This window comes from Pholcus phalangioides, unplaced genomic scaffold (assembly GCF_987345545.1).
Source record: "Pholcus phalangioides strain wild (caught in Gottingen) unplaced genomic scaffold, Ppha-v1.0 ptg000013l_1, whole genome shotgun sequence".
NCBI classification, from domain to species: Eukaryota; Metazoa; Arthropoda; class Arachnida; order Araneae; family Pholcidae; genus Pholcus; species Pholcus phalangioides.
Genome location: NW_028301606.1, coordinates 13,024,595 through 13,042,047, shown reverse-complemented (window position 1 = coordinate 13,042,047; position 17,453 = coordinate 13,024,595). Strand labels below are relative to the sequence as shown.

The following is a 17,453-nucleotide window of genomic DNA, read 5'->3' as shown; positions in this document are numbered from 1 at the left end:
AAATATCCTATCTGTATTCTTCCCGCGTGATCGAACCAGGGACCCGACGGCAACCTTCACGGTGGTAGATGAGCAACTTACCACCATGCCACTCGGGCGCTTATAGTCGATATACTTGTGCTGCCATCTGTCGTACATATTATTAAGTTGAAATGACGAATGCTTAAATTCCCTCGTTATGTTGTTATCCTGTTGAAGGTCTGCCGGTTCCCTGCGGAGAGACCTTTTCAAACTGGGTCACGTTCGTTCTGCATGGTTGAAAACCCGTAATACCAGGGGTATATATGTTAGGGGGTACCAGGGGTATGTATGTATTACATATGTTAGGAAAATGTGATAAATCGAGTGATTATGCATAATCACCGACCATTTTGGTAATTTTGATAAATTTTGCGAATTCATGCATAATTCCCAGCACACGTTGGTAAATGTGATAAATCGTCAATGAATTACTAAAAATTTCCGTATAATCTTACTTAAACTTCAGTCTAGACTCTAGAGTGACGAATCCGATCGGTGATGTTGATTATGTTGAAAAATTTTGATAAATCTAAAGAAAGCTAAAATTACTTGACTGATGATAATTTATACACGTTTTTATCCTTACAACACTTACTGTATTTTAATTTAATTTAATTTAATTTTCATGGCAAAATAAGTGTAGTGAAACCATCACGTACGGGAGAATCTGTGTGTGATACGTGGTTGAATTTAAATTATATTTCTGCATGATTTTTATTCCATATTTATCATACTTATCAACTTCATTAGGGGATTATGCACAATCATCGGTAAATGTGATAGATGTGATAGATTATGGAAATTTATCAAACTTTCCGAGACGATTGTGGGGGTTATAACCGGCTATAATGGATGTGATCACCGATTTACCACATTTACCGTGACATACCTATACATTGTAAAATATGTGCTGTTGAAGCCTCGAAGTTATTATAATACTGCCCTTTTTTCGCACCCCTCTTTTAAATGGCTCCTTTCTTCCGCACCGGGCTCCACGTCTGGTAAGACTCTATAATGCTTCTATGAAAGGTGCTAGCTCTCTGTCTGCATATATATAAGAGAAGTTCTCCACCCCTTTTATAATATCTCTTACCACATTTTTTTGGTGGTAAACCGTTCAATATCGGATATTATATGGAAAGATCACAAACAGATTACGAAAACAACACACATAAAACTGCAATAAACAACGTTACACACGGCAAGAAAGAGCATTTTATTACTGTCATTAAAATAATAGATTTACATAGGATCTTGAAAGATGGAGAAAAATGATAGCGTGTGTGTGATCTGGATACTCTTCAGATAGAATAATAATAGCATACAAAATACTCAAATAAATATCAAAGAATAAGATCTTCACAGAGCCTCGAGGGTGATTTCAAAATCATCATGAATGAAATTTCATTCTAAGCATTTGTATGTTTATATCGCGCAATACAATAGACATTACTTAAATGGGAAAATAAACATACGTGCTATATTTATTACATCTTCAATTCTAGTCACGGAGGATTTTTTTTTTTTTTTTCAACGTAACACAAATTCTCGAAAATTCCGTGCCCTGAAGGGAGTGAGGAAAAAGAAGCAGCAGCTTTCATGCTAGAATTTGGACATGAACTAATGCGCAATCAACGTCGGTTGATTTCCTATTCCATCCACAACATCACATCTATCCATAACAGCATATAAAAAAAAAATGACAAAATAATAAAGTCGATTATATACAAGGGACCACCACGTGGTAAAAAAAAAAATTCAAAAATAAAAGCGCTGGGAAATAACCAGTAAATGATTTCCTTTGTATGACAACCAATATCGCTTTGAGCTTTAATATGTATACACACATATTTCCCTATTTATTTACATAGCAGTGAAGAATTGGGAACACGAATTTTTTTTAAAAAGGCCACTCCTTTCAAAAATATATTGCCAAAAAAAACAAAAAAGACATTTTTTTAACCACCCATTTTTTTTTGAAAAAAGTAGAAATTTAGGTTAAAAAAGTCAAGCCCCTGTTAAAATGAGCCCAGTGAATTAAATGATAAATATGGCATCAAAATAGAAGAAGAATGAGTTAGAAAAACTAACTAAAGCCTTTACCGAGTTAATGGGGGAAAAAAAAAAGAAACGCTCGCGGCCTACGCTGTACGGCCTAATGAAAGATACATGAGATTACTCACGCATTTTCTTTAACAAAGACTAGGCTTTTATTTGTTGTTGTTTTAAGGTCATGCTATGGTTTTGTATGGTTATTACTGATACACGTGATTAATTGAAGATACTTAAAAAAAAAAAAAAGATGTCTCTTCTATTTTTAAAAGACATTTCCTTGGGTTCTCCCGGCACCTAATCGGTGTCTTATTAACTGACTTATTAACATAGGATGCTAATTGACTAATTGTTATCGCGTCGATATCATACGGTAGAGATTTTATAATCATTTTTTTTTAAAAAAAGTTCATAATCGGGAGCTCATTAAACGAGGTTAATGAGTTCTCGATTAAGCATTTATCCCTGACGAATCTTCTTAGAAAAAGATAACGGTAGTATTTTATGATTATTATTATTTAATCATGATGCGGAGAGTTTCCACTTGGTACCGAAATCAGTTCGATAATGCGTTTTAGACGTGCCACACCCGGCGTATTAAAATATAAAAAAGGTCTTCTGATATGATATTGTTAATAATATGCATATATATGTATCATATATATCAGCACATTTTTCATGAATAATGTATGAGTCGGAAATGACTTTTCCTTTTTAATGTCTCGCAATTGAAATTATTCTTAAAGTTTTAGTTTGCTTGTGTGTGCGTGTGTATATATATATATATATATATATTATTCGATTAAGTGTTTTGTAATCGTTGATTCTGTGAAAGATATTAATCGCACGTTCTTGAAAACATGTTATCTGTGATGTTATGTGTGCAACGTGAGAATAATTCAATGTACGGGTCAAAATTTTGCGGTATAATTAATTAATAGTTTGAGAAAAAAATAGTTTTCTTATTAATTTTTGCTATTGCGAATGAGTAAAGATAGATTAGAACATTACATGGCCTACTTGACCTAAATTTAAAATGAAAAAATTGAATATACACAGGGTGGACTAGAGGTTCTGGATGCATTTTAAAAATCAATAACAAATCAACCAATTGACATGAAAAGATGCGACTTGAACTGAAATATTTATCATGGACTAAAGTTTTTATTTTTTTGATAAATTAAAAAAGTTCAGACTTCACTCACAGATGGTGATGTAAAACAAAAAACTCGGTATAACATAAAATGTAATACAAACAGTGTATAGTTAATGTGTGTGACAATTTACGTTACATAAAACTACGATATTTCAACACGAGCACCTTTTCACCCGTTTAGATGTAGCCGAGCAAAAAAGGGTGCTCAAAATCACAGTTTTATGAAACGCTAAATGTCACAAAAAAACATTAATTATACACTGTTGGCGTTGCATTTTATGTGCGTTATGTCGAGTTCCTTGTTTTACAGCTATCAAAAAAATGAAAAACAAAAAATTCTAAGCTATAAGTATTTTAGTGCAAACCGCACCTTTTCCTGTCCATTGGGTAATTTGCTATTTATTTTTTAAATATGTCCAGAACTTCTCGTCCACCCTGTATATTTCAGAATTAGTAAAAGAAGTAATTTCAAAGTTATACTTTCAGAAATAATTTCATAATTACTGGGAAAAATAATTTCATAATTACTGGGAAAAATAATTTCATAATTACTGGGAAAAATAATTTCATAATTACTGGGAAAAATAATTTCATAATTACTGGGAAAAATAATTTCATAATTACTGGGAAAAATAATTTCATAATTATTAGGAAAAATAATTTCTGAAGAAAGAAATAATTTTTGAAGAAAAGAAATTATTTGAAAAGACCTCCAAAAAATATAAAATCCAGAAGAAATAATTTGCGGACTGGCAAAAGGTACATAAATATGAGAACTAGTTTAAGGGTAAAAAAATAAATGAATAGGCGAAATGATTTGCGGAACTTCTGATGGCTAAGACAGAAATAAATTTGTTATTAAATCTAAAATAAAAATGATTAAATCTAAAATTATGCATACAGTGGCTACATAAATTGGGCGAAATATTTTGCGGGGCCAGCTGTTGAAGAACACTCCACCAGACCGGTTTTAAAATTATATACAGTGTATCTCACCTCTTCATATGACAGGAATGAACGCATTTCTTTGCTTACTGTCAAAGCAAATTCTTTTTTTACGAATTTATAAGCAAAAACAAGAACCCATATGCGCGTTGTGTTAGAAAAGAAAAGCCAATACTAATAAAATAACCTCTTCTAATGTCTAAAAGATTTACTCTTCAACTCTTCGTGGCATCCATCTCTTTTTTTCCCCACATTTTTATGCTTTAAGTGTTTGTCAGCCACTCAATTCCGTAAATCGTGCATTAAAATCTGCCGAATACGAGCCTCGAAACATGTGAAAAATAGCCTCTAACGTGTTCGCCATCTCTTAACTCTTTAGATCACGTCGTATAGAGCTGAAGATCTCATTATACTTGAAAAAAGCTAAGTTTGTTTCGAGGCAAAAAAAAAAAAAACTCGTTTGCTTGCTCAGCTTTTTTTAATAATAACGCTTCTTATATGTGAGTGTGTGTAGGATCGTGATTTGGAGTAAGTACCCGTTTCTATTATATAACAAATTTTTTTTTTGTTCTTAATTACTCACAGATTCTACGTAGTCACGTGATGGTTCGGGTAGGAGGTGGCTGGGATACCCTGGAGCACTACCTGGACAAACATGACCCTTGCAGGTGCAGATGCGGTGAGTAACGTTAAGATATCTCCTCCATTACAACACACACATTTCTATCTGTCTGCCTACATGATAGGAGGCGGCGCGGCAAGGCCCTCCACCTCTTTTATTATTATTATTATTCATTTCTTCGATCATCTATCCGATGATCAGATGCATCCGTTTAGAAATGAATTCATTCGGTGAGATTTCGGTTGTCGATCCGATGACCTTTACAGGGAGTGCCGAATGCAAACGGCTACCGCATACTGAGCGATAGCAGGAAAAGATAGAATATAACCGCATAATCGTTGATGAGAAAAGAAAAAAATTCCAAATGTATAATTTATTATTACAGTATTATTATTATTATTATTACAAAAAAATCTTCCTACACATTCGATTTCATATTTTTTGGATAGGTTGCAAACTCAGAATCAACGAAGGGTGAGTCAACTAAGTTTAATTTCATTCAGACGGCGGGTCGCATTCAATAACCTGTGAATAAGCGAGCCACTTCTCTGAACCAAAACAAACTGAGAAAAGAAAGGACCTTCTCGACTACATAGCCAATTTTTCAAGTTGTTCTGTGAGAATGCATTATAACTTAGTTGTACCATTGGTCGGAATAGGCGAGATTGTTTAGAAGTCAGTGACATTTAGCGGTCGTTTTTGACATTCGGTGAAAATTGACGATATTTGGTGGATATTGGTAGCATTTGTTAGAAATTGGCAGTATTTGGTAGGAATTTGCGATGTTTAGCAAAACCGACAGAAAATTGATCATTTGTCATGCTTTCGTCTCTGTGAAATCTGCTCACTCTTAATGCTTTTTCGAATTTCTGAAATTTTCAACTTTTCCACTCGTTATTATATTTAAAATTCAAAATACAGCGAATTTGTAAAAAGTTCAATCTCATCGCAAGCCATGGCCAGATATGAAAAGCTTGTTTATTCGTCAAAGAACCACTTTTTTGTGACCCTTGATTTATAGTAGTGGTTCTCAACCTGTGCTCCGCGTTCACACGGGCTCCATGGCCACTCCAAGAAAAATAGAATAAAATCAGTGAAATCAATAAATACATTTTAAAAAAAGGTGTCCAAGGGGGTTCCTCCTTGATATGAATTGATTCCAAAAAAGGGCTCCGCAAATGAAACAGATTTCAAACCACTGATTTAATGGCATCCATATTCTCCAAATTTTCAAATTAGTAAAGAAAAATATTTTGCTAGTGTTTACTAATGTAAGCCTACGTGAATTACTCTATCATGTCAATCTGATCGTGAAACCTGCCAGCAAATTTTCTCAAATCAAAACATTGTCACTTTTACATGTCACTAAAATTTCATTCGAATGGTGCACAATACGCAATGTAATATAAATAATTATGCAGAAATATTATTCTTTTAATTCTGTTTTTTATTGTTATGGCAGGCCACCGTCTTGCAACATCTGCGAAATTAACGATGAGCCACGGGAAGAGTAACATCCCGAGCATGCACGTAACTTATTACAGGTGAGAGCACATCATCATTCTTCATATAATTTTTTAAAGCCCACCCTTGTCTTTTACAGTGTTTTTGGGCATGGGGTCGGCTAAAAAAAATTGATGTTAATGCTAATTATTGGTAAAGAATGTGTCACAGCTGGAAGTAGACGGCGTCACGTCCAATTTGTTCTCATTGCGGGTTGTCGATACCTCCTACGAGAATTAGGGAAGTTCCTGATTTATGCAAATGTCCCAGATGATGCGAAAATTTATTCTTATTTCCATTCCCCCTCTCATTAACGAGAGAAATGACGGGAACTCGACTGAAGTTTCGTAACATATTTTGCTCGTTTCGTTTCCGGTAACCATAACTTTACATCAGTTGTTTTCAAAGTCACCGAGTGGTTGTTTGGATATTGTGAAAGACCGGGTTCGATCCCTATGCTAGTGGTTGATCAATGGGGCAGGATGCAGGATGTCCCATAAATTCACAAACAGTTTAAAAATTCAAGAAAATTCGAGGAATTGGTACATTTTAGTATGGTTTGCGGAAAACTTATTAACACACACGAAGGGGAATTTTTTTTTGGTACGGAAAAAAATTTAGCTCTAGCTTTTGCCGATGGAGGACGCTTCACGAAAGCGAATCCACTGGAAATATGCAAATCAGAATCCTAAAATACACGGAGTACGATTAACAGATTATTTCTGAATTTTCCTGTTACTGGCGCTTACATAAAGTTTTCGTTGTGATGTTGACGTGGTGGACAAAGCACAGTTGGTGAAGTTGTTTTACCTCAGCCACAAATCACCGGCTGGAGCTTTACGAACGTTTCGAAAACAGAAGAAATTGAAGGAAGGTTCAGGTCCAATCACTCTTGATTTTTCTTTTGTCCAGTGTTCTCTATCGACAAAAATTTGAACGAAATTTTCCACCGGGACCAAAACAATCTCTCTACGTGAGAATAACTCACTCAAAGCCGCATTCAAATACACCAATTACTTCAGTTTTTATGAATTTTTGCATTATTTAGAATTTATAGGACACCTTGTATGTTCTTCGAAAAAGTCTCTTCATAGATAAGCACCAGAATCTGGAACGAGTACTGGAGGTTATATGAGCTTGATTTATGGGATACCCTGTATATTCTTGTACGTATCTCCATAGGTAGGCAACGGAACCTGGAAGGGGGCTGCTCATACTATTTGAGCCCTCCTCCGCGCAAAATGATTGGGACATAAACGGTTTACCCGCATTTTATGCTGTTTTTTTCCTTCAATTTTCCTTAGTTTTTCGAATTCGAATACCTCAGCGAATATTTCACTTAGAAACTTGAAATATTTTTTGTTGCCATGAGGAGAGACAGGGCAACGCAACTTCCTAATTAGGTTTTTGGGTACAGGGTGGCACAGGGTTTGGCACATATAAAAAGGGTTTTTTTTTAAAATTTCAATAGCTATACTACCGCTTGCAGCATGAACGACACATCTGAGCATTACACATTATTTGGATACTTTTTCTAATTGAAATATGTCTCTAGGATCAAGGGTTCACCAGTAAAAAATACGCCCTGTTGCCTATGCACCCTATGTATACAGGGTGTCACTGTCCATCCCACGGTGCCGTTCAGCATATATGTGTTCCAAGGAAGAGGTTTCTATCTGCCTTCATAGCTTGGTGATAGAGCACTCATCAGGTATACGAGAGACCGGGGTTCTAGTGCTCGTGGAGGCAGAGATGGATTTTTCTTTCCCCCCAAAATAATCACATTATCTCTACATTATAGTCAGTTTTCCCGTGTATTAACAAGTGGAGAGGATAGCGTAGCTACATATAACGCATTTCGTATTCCCCCTTTTAACGTTATGTAATAACCCCAAACATCGAAATTGAGTCACATGAAAGAAAGAAAAAAGAGCTTCACGCACCAGAGCTCCGTTTAAAGGTTCGAGGATTAAATATGGAAGTAATTTAACACACACACAATTAATGAGAATTATATATCGAGTTTCTCAAAGCAATTCTTTTGTATAGCTCCAAATCTGTTTCATTCTCCCGCCTTGTATAACATCCGCGTGTATTATAAGTGCTTCACTTGCATTCTTAAAATATAAATGGACCGTATATATATCACAAAGGATTACCACGCCAAAAAAGCGTCAAGACTATATGTTTTATACGCCATTTATTTCTCCCACCTGACGAAAAATTCCTTACGGTGGAGGAAAAATATTTTGGCTCTTTAAATGGCGCCATTAACCCTTTTGAGATACTTTTAAAGAAATATGCGTAAATTTATTTATTTTAGCCTTTTTTTTTTAATGCCTGTCAAACAACCTTTTAGGATAAGAAAAGTATGTAGTGAAAGCCTTTACGTAATGCAAAAAGGCCTTTAATTCATTTAAGCTATTTTTTCTCCTAGAAAAGCTCTCCAGATGTTTTTTTTCATTATAATTTTGTGGTCTGTTTTTTTCATCTTTTATTTAAGACCTTGAACGGTTCTGATAAGATATTCAAGACGCGCGTCTCTAAAAGAACGCTATTTTCTTTTTCTGTGAAGCATTAAAGGAAGAGTGAATAATTTTCTTTGGAAGACATGTAATAATCTGGAAAATGGTGTTTACAGACATCATCGCGTCCCTTTCTAAATAAAGAGAAGAAACATCACCTTCACATTTACAATTTGTCAGCCTAATGGATGTAGAAATTTTTGGTTTTGTCTGCAAATATTCTCCAATCCACGTTATTTATGTTCGAGATAAGGCGTAATATATTTAGGAATAAACCTTTATATTCATGTACGAGCATTTTCTTTTTCGGTATATCTTCTGTCAGTTCATTTCTATATTATATTACGTCCATGTGATTGATGTTTGTTTTTACCCCCCATTAAATGTACCATAGATTTCCAACTGGTGTTTCGTGAGAGCTTTCAGGGGGTTTCGCGGAATAAAACGTCACGAAACCTGTGAAAATCCCGGAAACCGGGGAGCTGCCGAAGAAAAAGAACTTCCCTGTAATTGATGCTCGTGAAGCTTACATGACTGCCAGGGTAATGTTAATGAAAGGGCCTACACAGTCACGGCCCAGGGACGCCATAGGGGCCTCCACAATAATGAGATCCGACATTATGATTAATGAGAATAAGTATGTACTTCTTGAATAGGTATACATTGGAGGAACGCGGGTGTCGGGGGATAATTATGATCTAAGTCAGAGGTCTTCAACCTTTATCTAGTCGCGAGCACTGTCTTTACCCATCACCAAAACAAGAGCACCTTTACGACAAGTTTGACATACGAATACATGGAATCAGGATGATTTCAATCCTTGAATGCAATATGTTGAAGGTGTTCAGTTGGAAAGTTGATCAAGTGCTCGCGAGCATCGAGTACTCTGGATGCTTCAGGGAGCACCATGGTGCTCGCGAGCGACGGGTAGAAGATGCCTGATCTAAGTGTTTAAAATTTTCAATGGGATGGACAGGATGCACCATGAGTTATTAATACACCGTCAATCAACTGCTTCGTCAAGGAGGCACCAGTATTGTTTATTAAGGGTATCGTTTATTGCAATACCAGGTTGTGGTATCCCGGGGAATTTTTCTCTAGTAGGGTTGTGAACAAATGGAATAGCTTACCTTCGGGGAGGGGGGAGTCGTGAATTCTAACACAATTGACACGTGGAGGGGGATTTGACGAAACAGGCATTAGACTCCTCCACAACAAAGATAAAAGATTTTTCATTTGATAGTGAATAATTTTGCATTTAAATTTGAGTCTCCCCAATTATTTATAGAGCCCGATGGTAAACGCGTCACTTGCTCATTCAGAAATAAAACCCAGGACTTGCTAATTCCTAGATTTAAACCCACCCCACCCCTTGAAATTTCGAAATGTCAATCATAATTGACACAATAAACTTGCTCTTTTTCGTCAATCATCGAAAACGTCAGGAAAATATCGATGCACAAAACCTCCCTTCTGAAGAACAGACTCCTCTAATACTTTCTATTACGGACATTTAACTATCACCTCCCGTTAATGAACAATTTTCGAATCCAGAAATATGACTTCGATGTATAATTCACCCCCTACTAATAAACACTCTTCATCAGCGGACCAAATTTTCGGTCCCCATGAGTGTCTGCTATGAAAATGCTTCACTGTATTGGTAGACCTTTAATTTTACTCTCTATGGTTCACTCCCCTAAAAACACATTGAAATTTATTATTATTTTTTTTACAAAAACGGCTGTAAATTACTGTGCTTATAAAAAGTACTGTTAACATATATTTAATTCAAACAGCACATCAACACGGCTTGCACATTAACACGGCACAGCATATTAACACATACAATTGTAATTAATTAGAGTGGATTTTTCAATTAGTTACAATGAGTAATCAAGGGAAACTAAAATATAGTTTTCTTTTATTTCAGTGTTATTCATGAACGAATAAACTCTAAAAATAATTTGCTTTTTTAGCAAAGATGAATAGTTTTTTTGAATTTTCTCTTTGAATTTTGTTTTCAATCCTCTCAATTTGATGCGATTTTATAAATCTCCGAACCCGTAGAATTGCAGCAGCTCTCAAAAAATGATAGCAATAAGGAATCAATTTTTTCTAGTTAAAAACATATTGCAGTTGTATTTTTGTACTTATACAGACGTATTTTTGTACTTATACAGATGTATTTTGTACTGAAATGACACTAAAAAGATGTACTTTCTTTTTCATCAAACAAATTGAGAAAAGAAATTGGTATATAATGGGTTTTCTGACCATGTATGTACCATGTATATTCAAATATACGTCTGATTATATAATTGGTTACTTGCAGAACGGAATTTAGTTTCTCCGAAAGGTTTCCCCTATACATCTGTACGTTGGTGTTGAGAACATTTTACGGTATCGAAAGTTGTTTTCGATTTTTTTATCGGTAAAGATACATTGAAATGCAAATCCGATCAAGATGTCATTCCCACGACGAATTTAAGAATGAATATACGATATCGAGCATGTAAAAAACGTGCTTCGAATACCGATTACCAATATAACGATGGATAAGAGGACTCGAGAGAAAGCATTCGATAGTATGTATTCGTAGAATCAAATCCTCTTGATAATCCGTGTAAGAAAATACTCTACTAATAAAAGGAACCCGTTCAGTGACCTATTAAGTATTGTAATGGAGATACCCATCGGAACTGTTAATCGAAAGGGTTGACTGGTCTCTAGAGCTCTCTCATAGCAAAGCTATGTTTCTTGGAACAAAAGTGGATGTTGGTGAACGGTACGAACTTCTCGGATCGCGAATACAAATTGCCCCTTTCATAGCTACTTCTTTTTTTTTTTTTTTTTTGAATTCCGCGTAAATCGATAACAAAGAATGAATTTTTCTTTCCCTGTTCTGTGTGGCCTATTGTTTTACTTATGAAGTTGGGCTCTCTCTAATTATAAACACTTCCCTGTGTTACTGACTGGGTCAAAGAATCAAAACCGAATCGGTATTTACGGATATTCGGCATCAATTCAAGCTCATTCACGCCTTGTATCTTGGATTTTTCTTCTGAAGCTATTTGTATCATTCACAATGGAAAGAATTTCTTTTTTAGCTATGTATGGAATCTTTTACGCTAATGAATTGATATTCGTTACAATCGCAATAAAAGTGTGCCATGTTTCGTTACGAATATGGAAACAATTTTCCTCAAATAGAACCATAACCATTTGATGATCATTTGAAGAGCAACTCGACGGAGAGTTGTGTGGCAATTGAATGTTTCGTATTTGCCATGGTGGATATGCACTGAATGCTTGTAAACCTCCTTTCTGAACTGCAATGAATGGCTGCGGCACTTCAGGCTATTTAATAAATATTTTAACTGGTAGGCCATTTTGAAGAAAGGGAGATTTAACTAGGATCTGATTGTTATAGGCAACGATTTCCAAGCTAGGCACGCTCACGGTAACCTTGGAAGTAGTCTATAAGGCAAGGAGGTACACAATATTTTCACCCGTGCGGTCGTGTGGGCGTCGTGCTGAACTCTCATCGTGAGGTTCGAAACCCATTGGTGGCACAGTGGTCGTCGACTGAAGTTGATTTTCTGAGGTCTTTAACTCTCGGATGCAAATACGAGCCGGTGTCCCATTTAAAAAGTCACTCCACAGCGAGCATTCAAACCTTCAACATGATGCTTGCATAACAACAAAATTCCAGCATATACAATGGAGAAATTACTAAACGATTATCAAGCATATACAAACTTATGGCACCTAACTTATTTTATGTGGACATCTATTACTCGCACATCTACATTTCGATCGAGTTGCTTTTTTAGTCTGGCCATTTTTTAGGGCGCGTTTAAAAAATTGGCACAAACACCTCTTATTTTAACATTGACAAGCCCAGATATTTTGTAAAATTAATTTCCCGATGGAATACTTTTCCCGGAACCCCTTAGTTTTCACCTGTTGAAAATCGGAAGAAAAAGCCTACTTACTTCATTAAAAAAAGATATGGCATTTTAAAGAGGGTTTAGTAATTTCTGTTGTGCCGCTTACAGGCTTAAGAAGGGCATACGTTACAACATAAAATCGTTGCAACTTAAAATTGAATTTTTTTCCCAACTCAAAAACACGTGTAACGCCCCTGGAAGAAATTCGTTACTAACAGAATGGGAAATACCGAAGTATGAGTGTATTTAAAACAAATACTATTACTATACTATACATTCAAATGGAAATTTAATTTATTAATTTATTCATACACAAAAATTAGCACCTGAAGCCATAATTCAAAACGATGAAGTTGTAAAGAAATATCATCCATAATATATCATTTCGTCACCTGCTGTGTTAAGGACTCTTCATGTGAATGTTAAAGAAGACTGTAGTCACATGTTGAATAACAATTCCTCCAAGTCACAGAAAGTTACAATATTTCCTCTATCGCTTTCAGTTGTGGAAGGATCGAGCTCCTTGACCCTTTTTTTCAGTATCTACGACATTTTTGGAAATAAAAGAGGCGTTTCCCGAATTATTTCGGGTAATTTCTTTCCTCATTTCTAATGAAAACATTTCCTATCTATTCATTTTTTTTTCTAAAAAGTGATGGAGCCTTAGTTTGTCTTCAAATTTAATAATGGCACTATGAATAGACGACCTTCATGTCGAAAGAGGACGTGAGAAACGGGCTTTTTTCTTGCGCTGCGCTAAAGACGAAATTCCATCCCAGACGCGATGGGAATTTCCACGGAAATATTCACATTATTTTAGACATAGTTATAAACATGATTAAACAAATAAAGTTTTTGGAGAAATTATACATAATTTTTTAACTCACGTAAACGAAATGACAACAAAATGCCGTAAAACCTCGATAAGACGTCACTTAAATTTTCGAGAAATTGTGACGGCTTAAGCGGAGCGGCGACTAACGCGAAGTGTTGTCAGTTTCAAGTGCAGTACTGTAGAAATCGTATAAATGTAAAATAACATTTATTAATATTGAAATTGCAATAACACGAAATTTATAGATTATGAAAGGGGGAGGCGAAAAGGAATTTTTTCAAATTTTTAAATTGAATTTTATAGTATTAACTTATTAAGGTTGAATACATAAGCACACTGACGATTTATACCAATTTTGTTATAATTTAGATTCATCCGCGTGACTTTAGGATAGTTAATATTATCTCCAGCAAATTAATTTTACAGAACATTCAATTTTAGTGCTTTAAATTCTTCAGCAATAGTTCGTGATACGAACATCTCGAATACAGGACCTGATATTGACTTGAAGGGTCAATGGGCAGGGCAAAGTCGATATTCCAAAGCCTTGTTTTGGAAAAAAATCTGTTGTTTGTGTATCAACAAATATATTTTACACAAATTTGAAGCGCCAGCTCCGTTTTGATGCACAAGGCTTTTATAGTCGCTTTTGAACATCTGACAATGCTGTTGCAAAGCTCTTTCTTTAAAGTGATCCGTAGAAAATCACCTGTTCCTTTCTCTCAAACTTTTCCACAGTGACGAGTTTACCGAAATTAGCGACGGGTAAACGAGGGCTTAATGACATTGTCGTCTCTAGAAGCTGGACGTAACCGAAGAAAGACTTATTAGGGTGAGGACTTGCCGAGGTTTTAATGTAAATCAATATGTTTAGAGCAGACAGACAGACAGACATGACCGCTGACCGCCCAGAGAGACCATCTTGGGTATGTTTAGAGCAGTGTTTCTCAACGTTTCTGAAAACAAGGACCAGTAAAATGTCTGAAACAAATTGACAGACCACTTTTGTCCCGTATAACGGGACATTCCTGTAATTTTCGTTGTTCTGATATTTATATTATGTTATACACTTGTCACATCTTTTCATCGACACTTACTTGAATTTGTGATATGTTATGTAGTGAATACACGGCGTTTTCATAATATAAATTATATTATGGTAATTATGGCAAAAATTATAAATATTCATCTCATATATTTATCAGGTTTAATATTTTGTCCACAACTTTTTTGGAATTTTAATTTCGATTGGGGTGATTGTGTGCCTACTTGTTTTTGGGGACAATTGGCGATGTCCCGTATTTCCCAGATTACTATTTAAGATCCCACTTAATCGAATTTTTCTCAACGAAATATGGTCATCATATCATTTGAGTGTTTTTTTCGTGAGACAGAGAAATACATTTTTGTGTACTGAGATTTGTAGAAGCCTTTTATTTCCACACCATTCAGCAATTTTAATAGAAATTAGCAAATTGTATTTAAAACAATAAATTGCAATTTTTGGCAACATTTAGTGGCATCCCGTATTTAGGATAGCAATTTTCTGTATTCTCCTCGATGACGTATGGTGATGTTACACAATTAGTGAATAATTTTATCAAATCTGCCTGCGGACCATAGGTTAAGAAACACTGGTTTAGAGCATTCTGCAGCCACTCCAGTTGTAACAATCCAAATTTTAACACATACTACTGTATATTTAAACGATGTTCTTCTTTCTAAATTTGTGTCATTCGTGGGCTCAATCATAAAATGCCTATCATATATGCTAATTTATGGCCCCGCTAGTTAAATATGGCCCTCAGAATCCTCCTACGCATCCCGTGACCTGAGACCTAACTAGATAATTAAATGGTAGAAATGTGAATTAGAAACGACTGTTATATGTGAAACCCGAAACCAAGTTCATAGAGTGAAAAAAGTGATTAACACACGAGTTTCCTGAATGAATGAAAAAAATTATTTCAGAATTAATGACAGAAGTCAATTTATAATTTGTTATAGTTTCAAAATAAATAAAAGAAATATTTTCGGAACTAATGAAAAGAATTTCAATTTTGATGAAGGAAATAATTTCCAGACTGGATGTAAATTTTAAAATCAATGAAGGAAATAATTTTCTGAATTAATAAAAGAAATAATTTTCCGAATTAATAAAAGGAATAATTTTCCGAATTAATAAAAGAAATAATTTTCCGAGTTAATAAAAGAAATAATTTTCCGAATTAATAAAAGAAATAATTTTCCGAATTAATAAAAGAAATAATTTTCAGAGTTGATCTAGATTCTTGAATCAATGTAAAAAATAATTCTGGGAATCGGCGTAAATTTTAAAATCAATTTATGGAAAGAATTTTCTGAATCGATGTAAATTTTAGAACCAATGGAAATTCTAAATCAGTAAAAGAAGTAATCTTAGAATTTAATAGAAATTATTTAAAAATTATACAAAAGAAATAGTTTTAGAACTAATGAAAGGGGAATAATTTCAAAGAAATAATTTCAAAATTAAGAATGATTTCCCAAGAAAAATAATTTTGAAGTAATTTTTATGTAATTTTTGAATGAAGAAAAGAAATATTTGTAACAACCAATTTTCAGTAATTTGTAGCCCACTTGCGGTAATAAAAGTGAAAATAAATATCTCGATTACAATTTTTTATAGGTGGCTGAGCATCGACTGTAAAAATACAAAAAAATGGATGTGTTATTGCATAAATCGGTGTTTCTCAAAGTAATAACCATAGAAGCTACAGGTATAACATAGGATCCTATGGGTTCGCTTGACTTGGGGGCGATGAGAAAGAAATTTTTCTGACGAAGGGGGCGATGGAACAGAAAAAAAAAATTTTTAGGAAACTAATATAGATATACAGGGTTGACGTACAGGGTACGAGAGTCCTGGACAAATTTTAAAATTTAATGAAATATCAACCGATTGTCATAAAAAGGTGCGGTGTGCACCAAAGTAATGATCATCACCATAGAGCAGTGAATCCCAACCTACAGTCCGCGGACACTTGAAGATCCGTGAGTTCTCTTTAAGGGTCATACCATTTCCATTTACTAGCATGAATGACATATTATGTGATGTGAAATTTTTCAATTGTTTTAAACATATGCAAATTAAGTAAAAAAACCAGTGAATTTTGAACTTCATGGGAGGAGGCGTTGAAATTGTCCTACGGGGGATCGCAGTGCAACATATTGATTTAGGATTTTTATCCTTCTACAAGGATGTTCACTTCTCCTGGTCGTGGAGCTACGACTAGAAGTGAACAGGCGTTTGTGGCGTCCAGAGCTGGAAATTCACACTGTTTGATTCGAAACCATGGGAGAGAGGAGGAGGGGAGATGGCATAAAATTGGACGCCCCCCCCCCCCCCGACAGAGGAGTGTCCCGCGATTATTTCGCTCCGAACCCCGTGTACGGTAAGGGTATTCTGGAGATTTTGTGGGTCCGACTCGCCCCCCCCCCCGGGCCATGGAAAAAGGTGAAAAAAATTTCTGAAAGCAAAAAGGAAGAGAATTCCAAGGAGTGTTTGAACTTCCTCGTCGAGTGCATCCGACAGTCGATGCGTGGAAAGTGACCTCCAAAATGGTCGTTTATTTCGTTTTCTTTTAGTTACATACGTAACCTACACACCACACAACTTAGGCCTACTGTTTGCTGAAGCATGCCGTTTCCGCGTAGGAGTGGACCAATAACTTATTTATTTATTTATTTTTTAAAAGGAGGAATAATAAAGAAATCCGATCTTGATAATCGTCCATTTCCCCAACCCCAAAACTCAATCGAATCACCTTTTTTTTTTTCACACCTATCCTGAAATATTCAC

The 17,453-nt window shown here is 35.1% G+C and overlaps 1 protein-coding gene across 1 annotated transcript in view; it reads left to right on the top strand.

Moving 5' to 3' along the window:
• Positions 1-17,453, top strand: part of LOC149078625 (uncharacterized) — a 53,714-nt gene that overhangs the window by 28,983 nt on the left and 7,278 nt on the right. The window contains exons 4-5 of the mRNA XM_089240759.1: positions 4,760-4,853; positions 6,259-6,340. Of these exons, the coding sequence (XP_089096885.1) occupies positions 4,760-4,853; positions 6,259-6,340 (176 nt within the window). The remainder of the gene's footprint in view (positions 1-4,759; positions 4,854-6,258; positions 6,341-17,453) is intronic.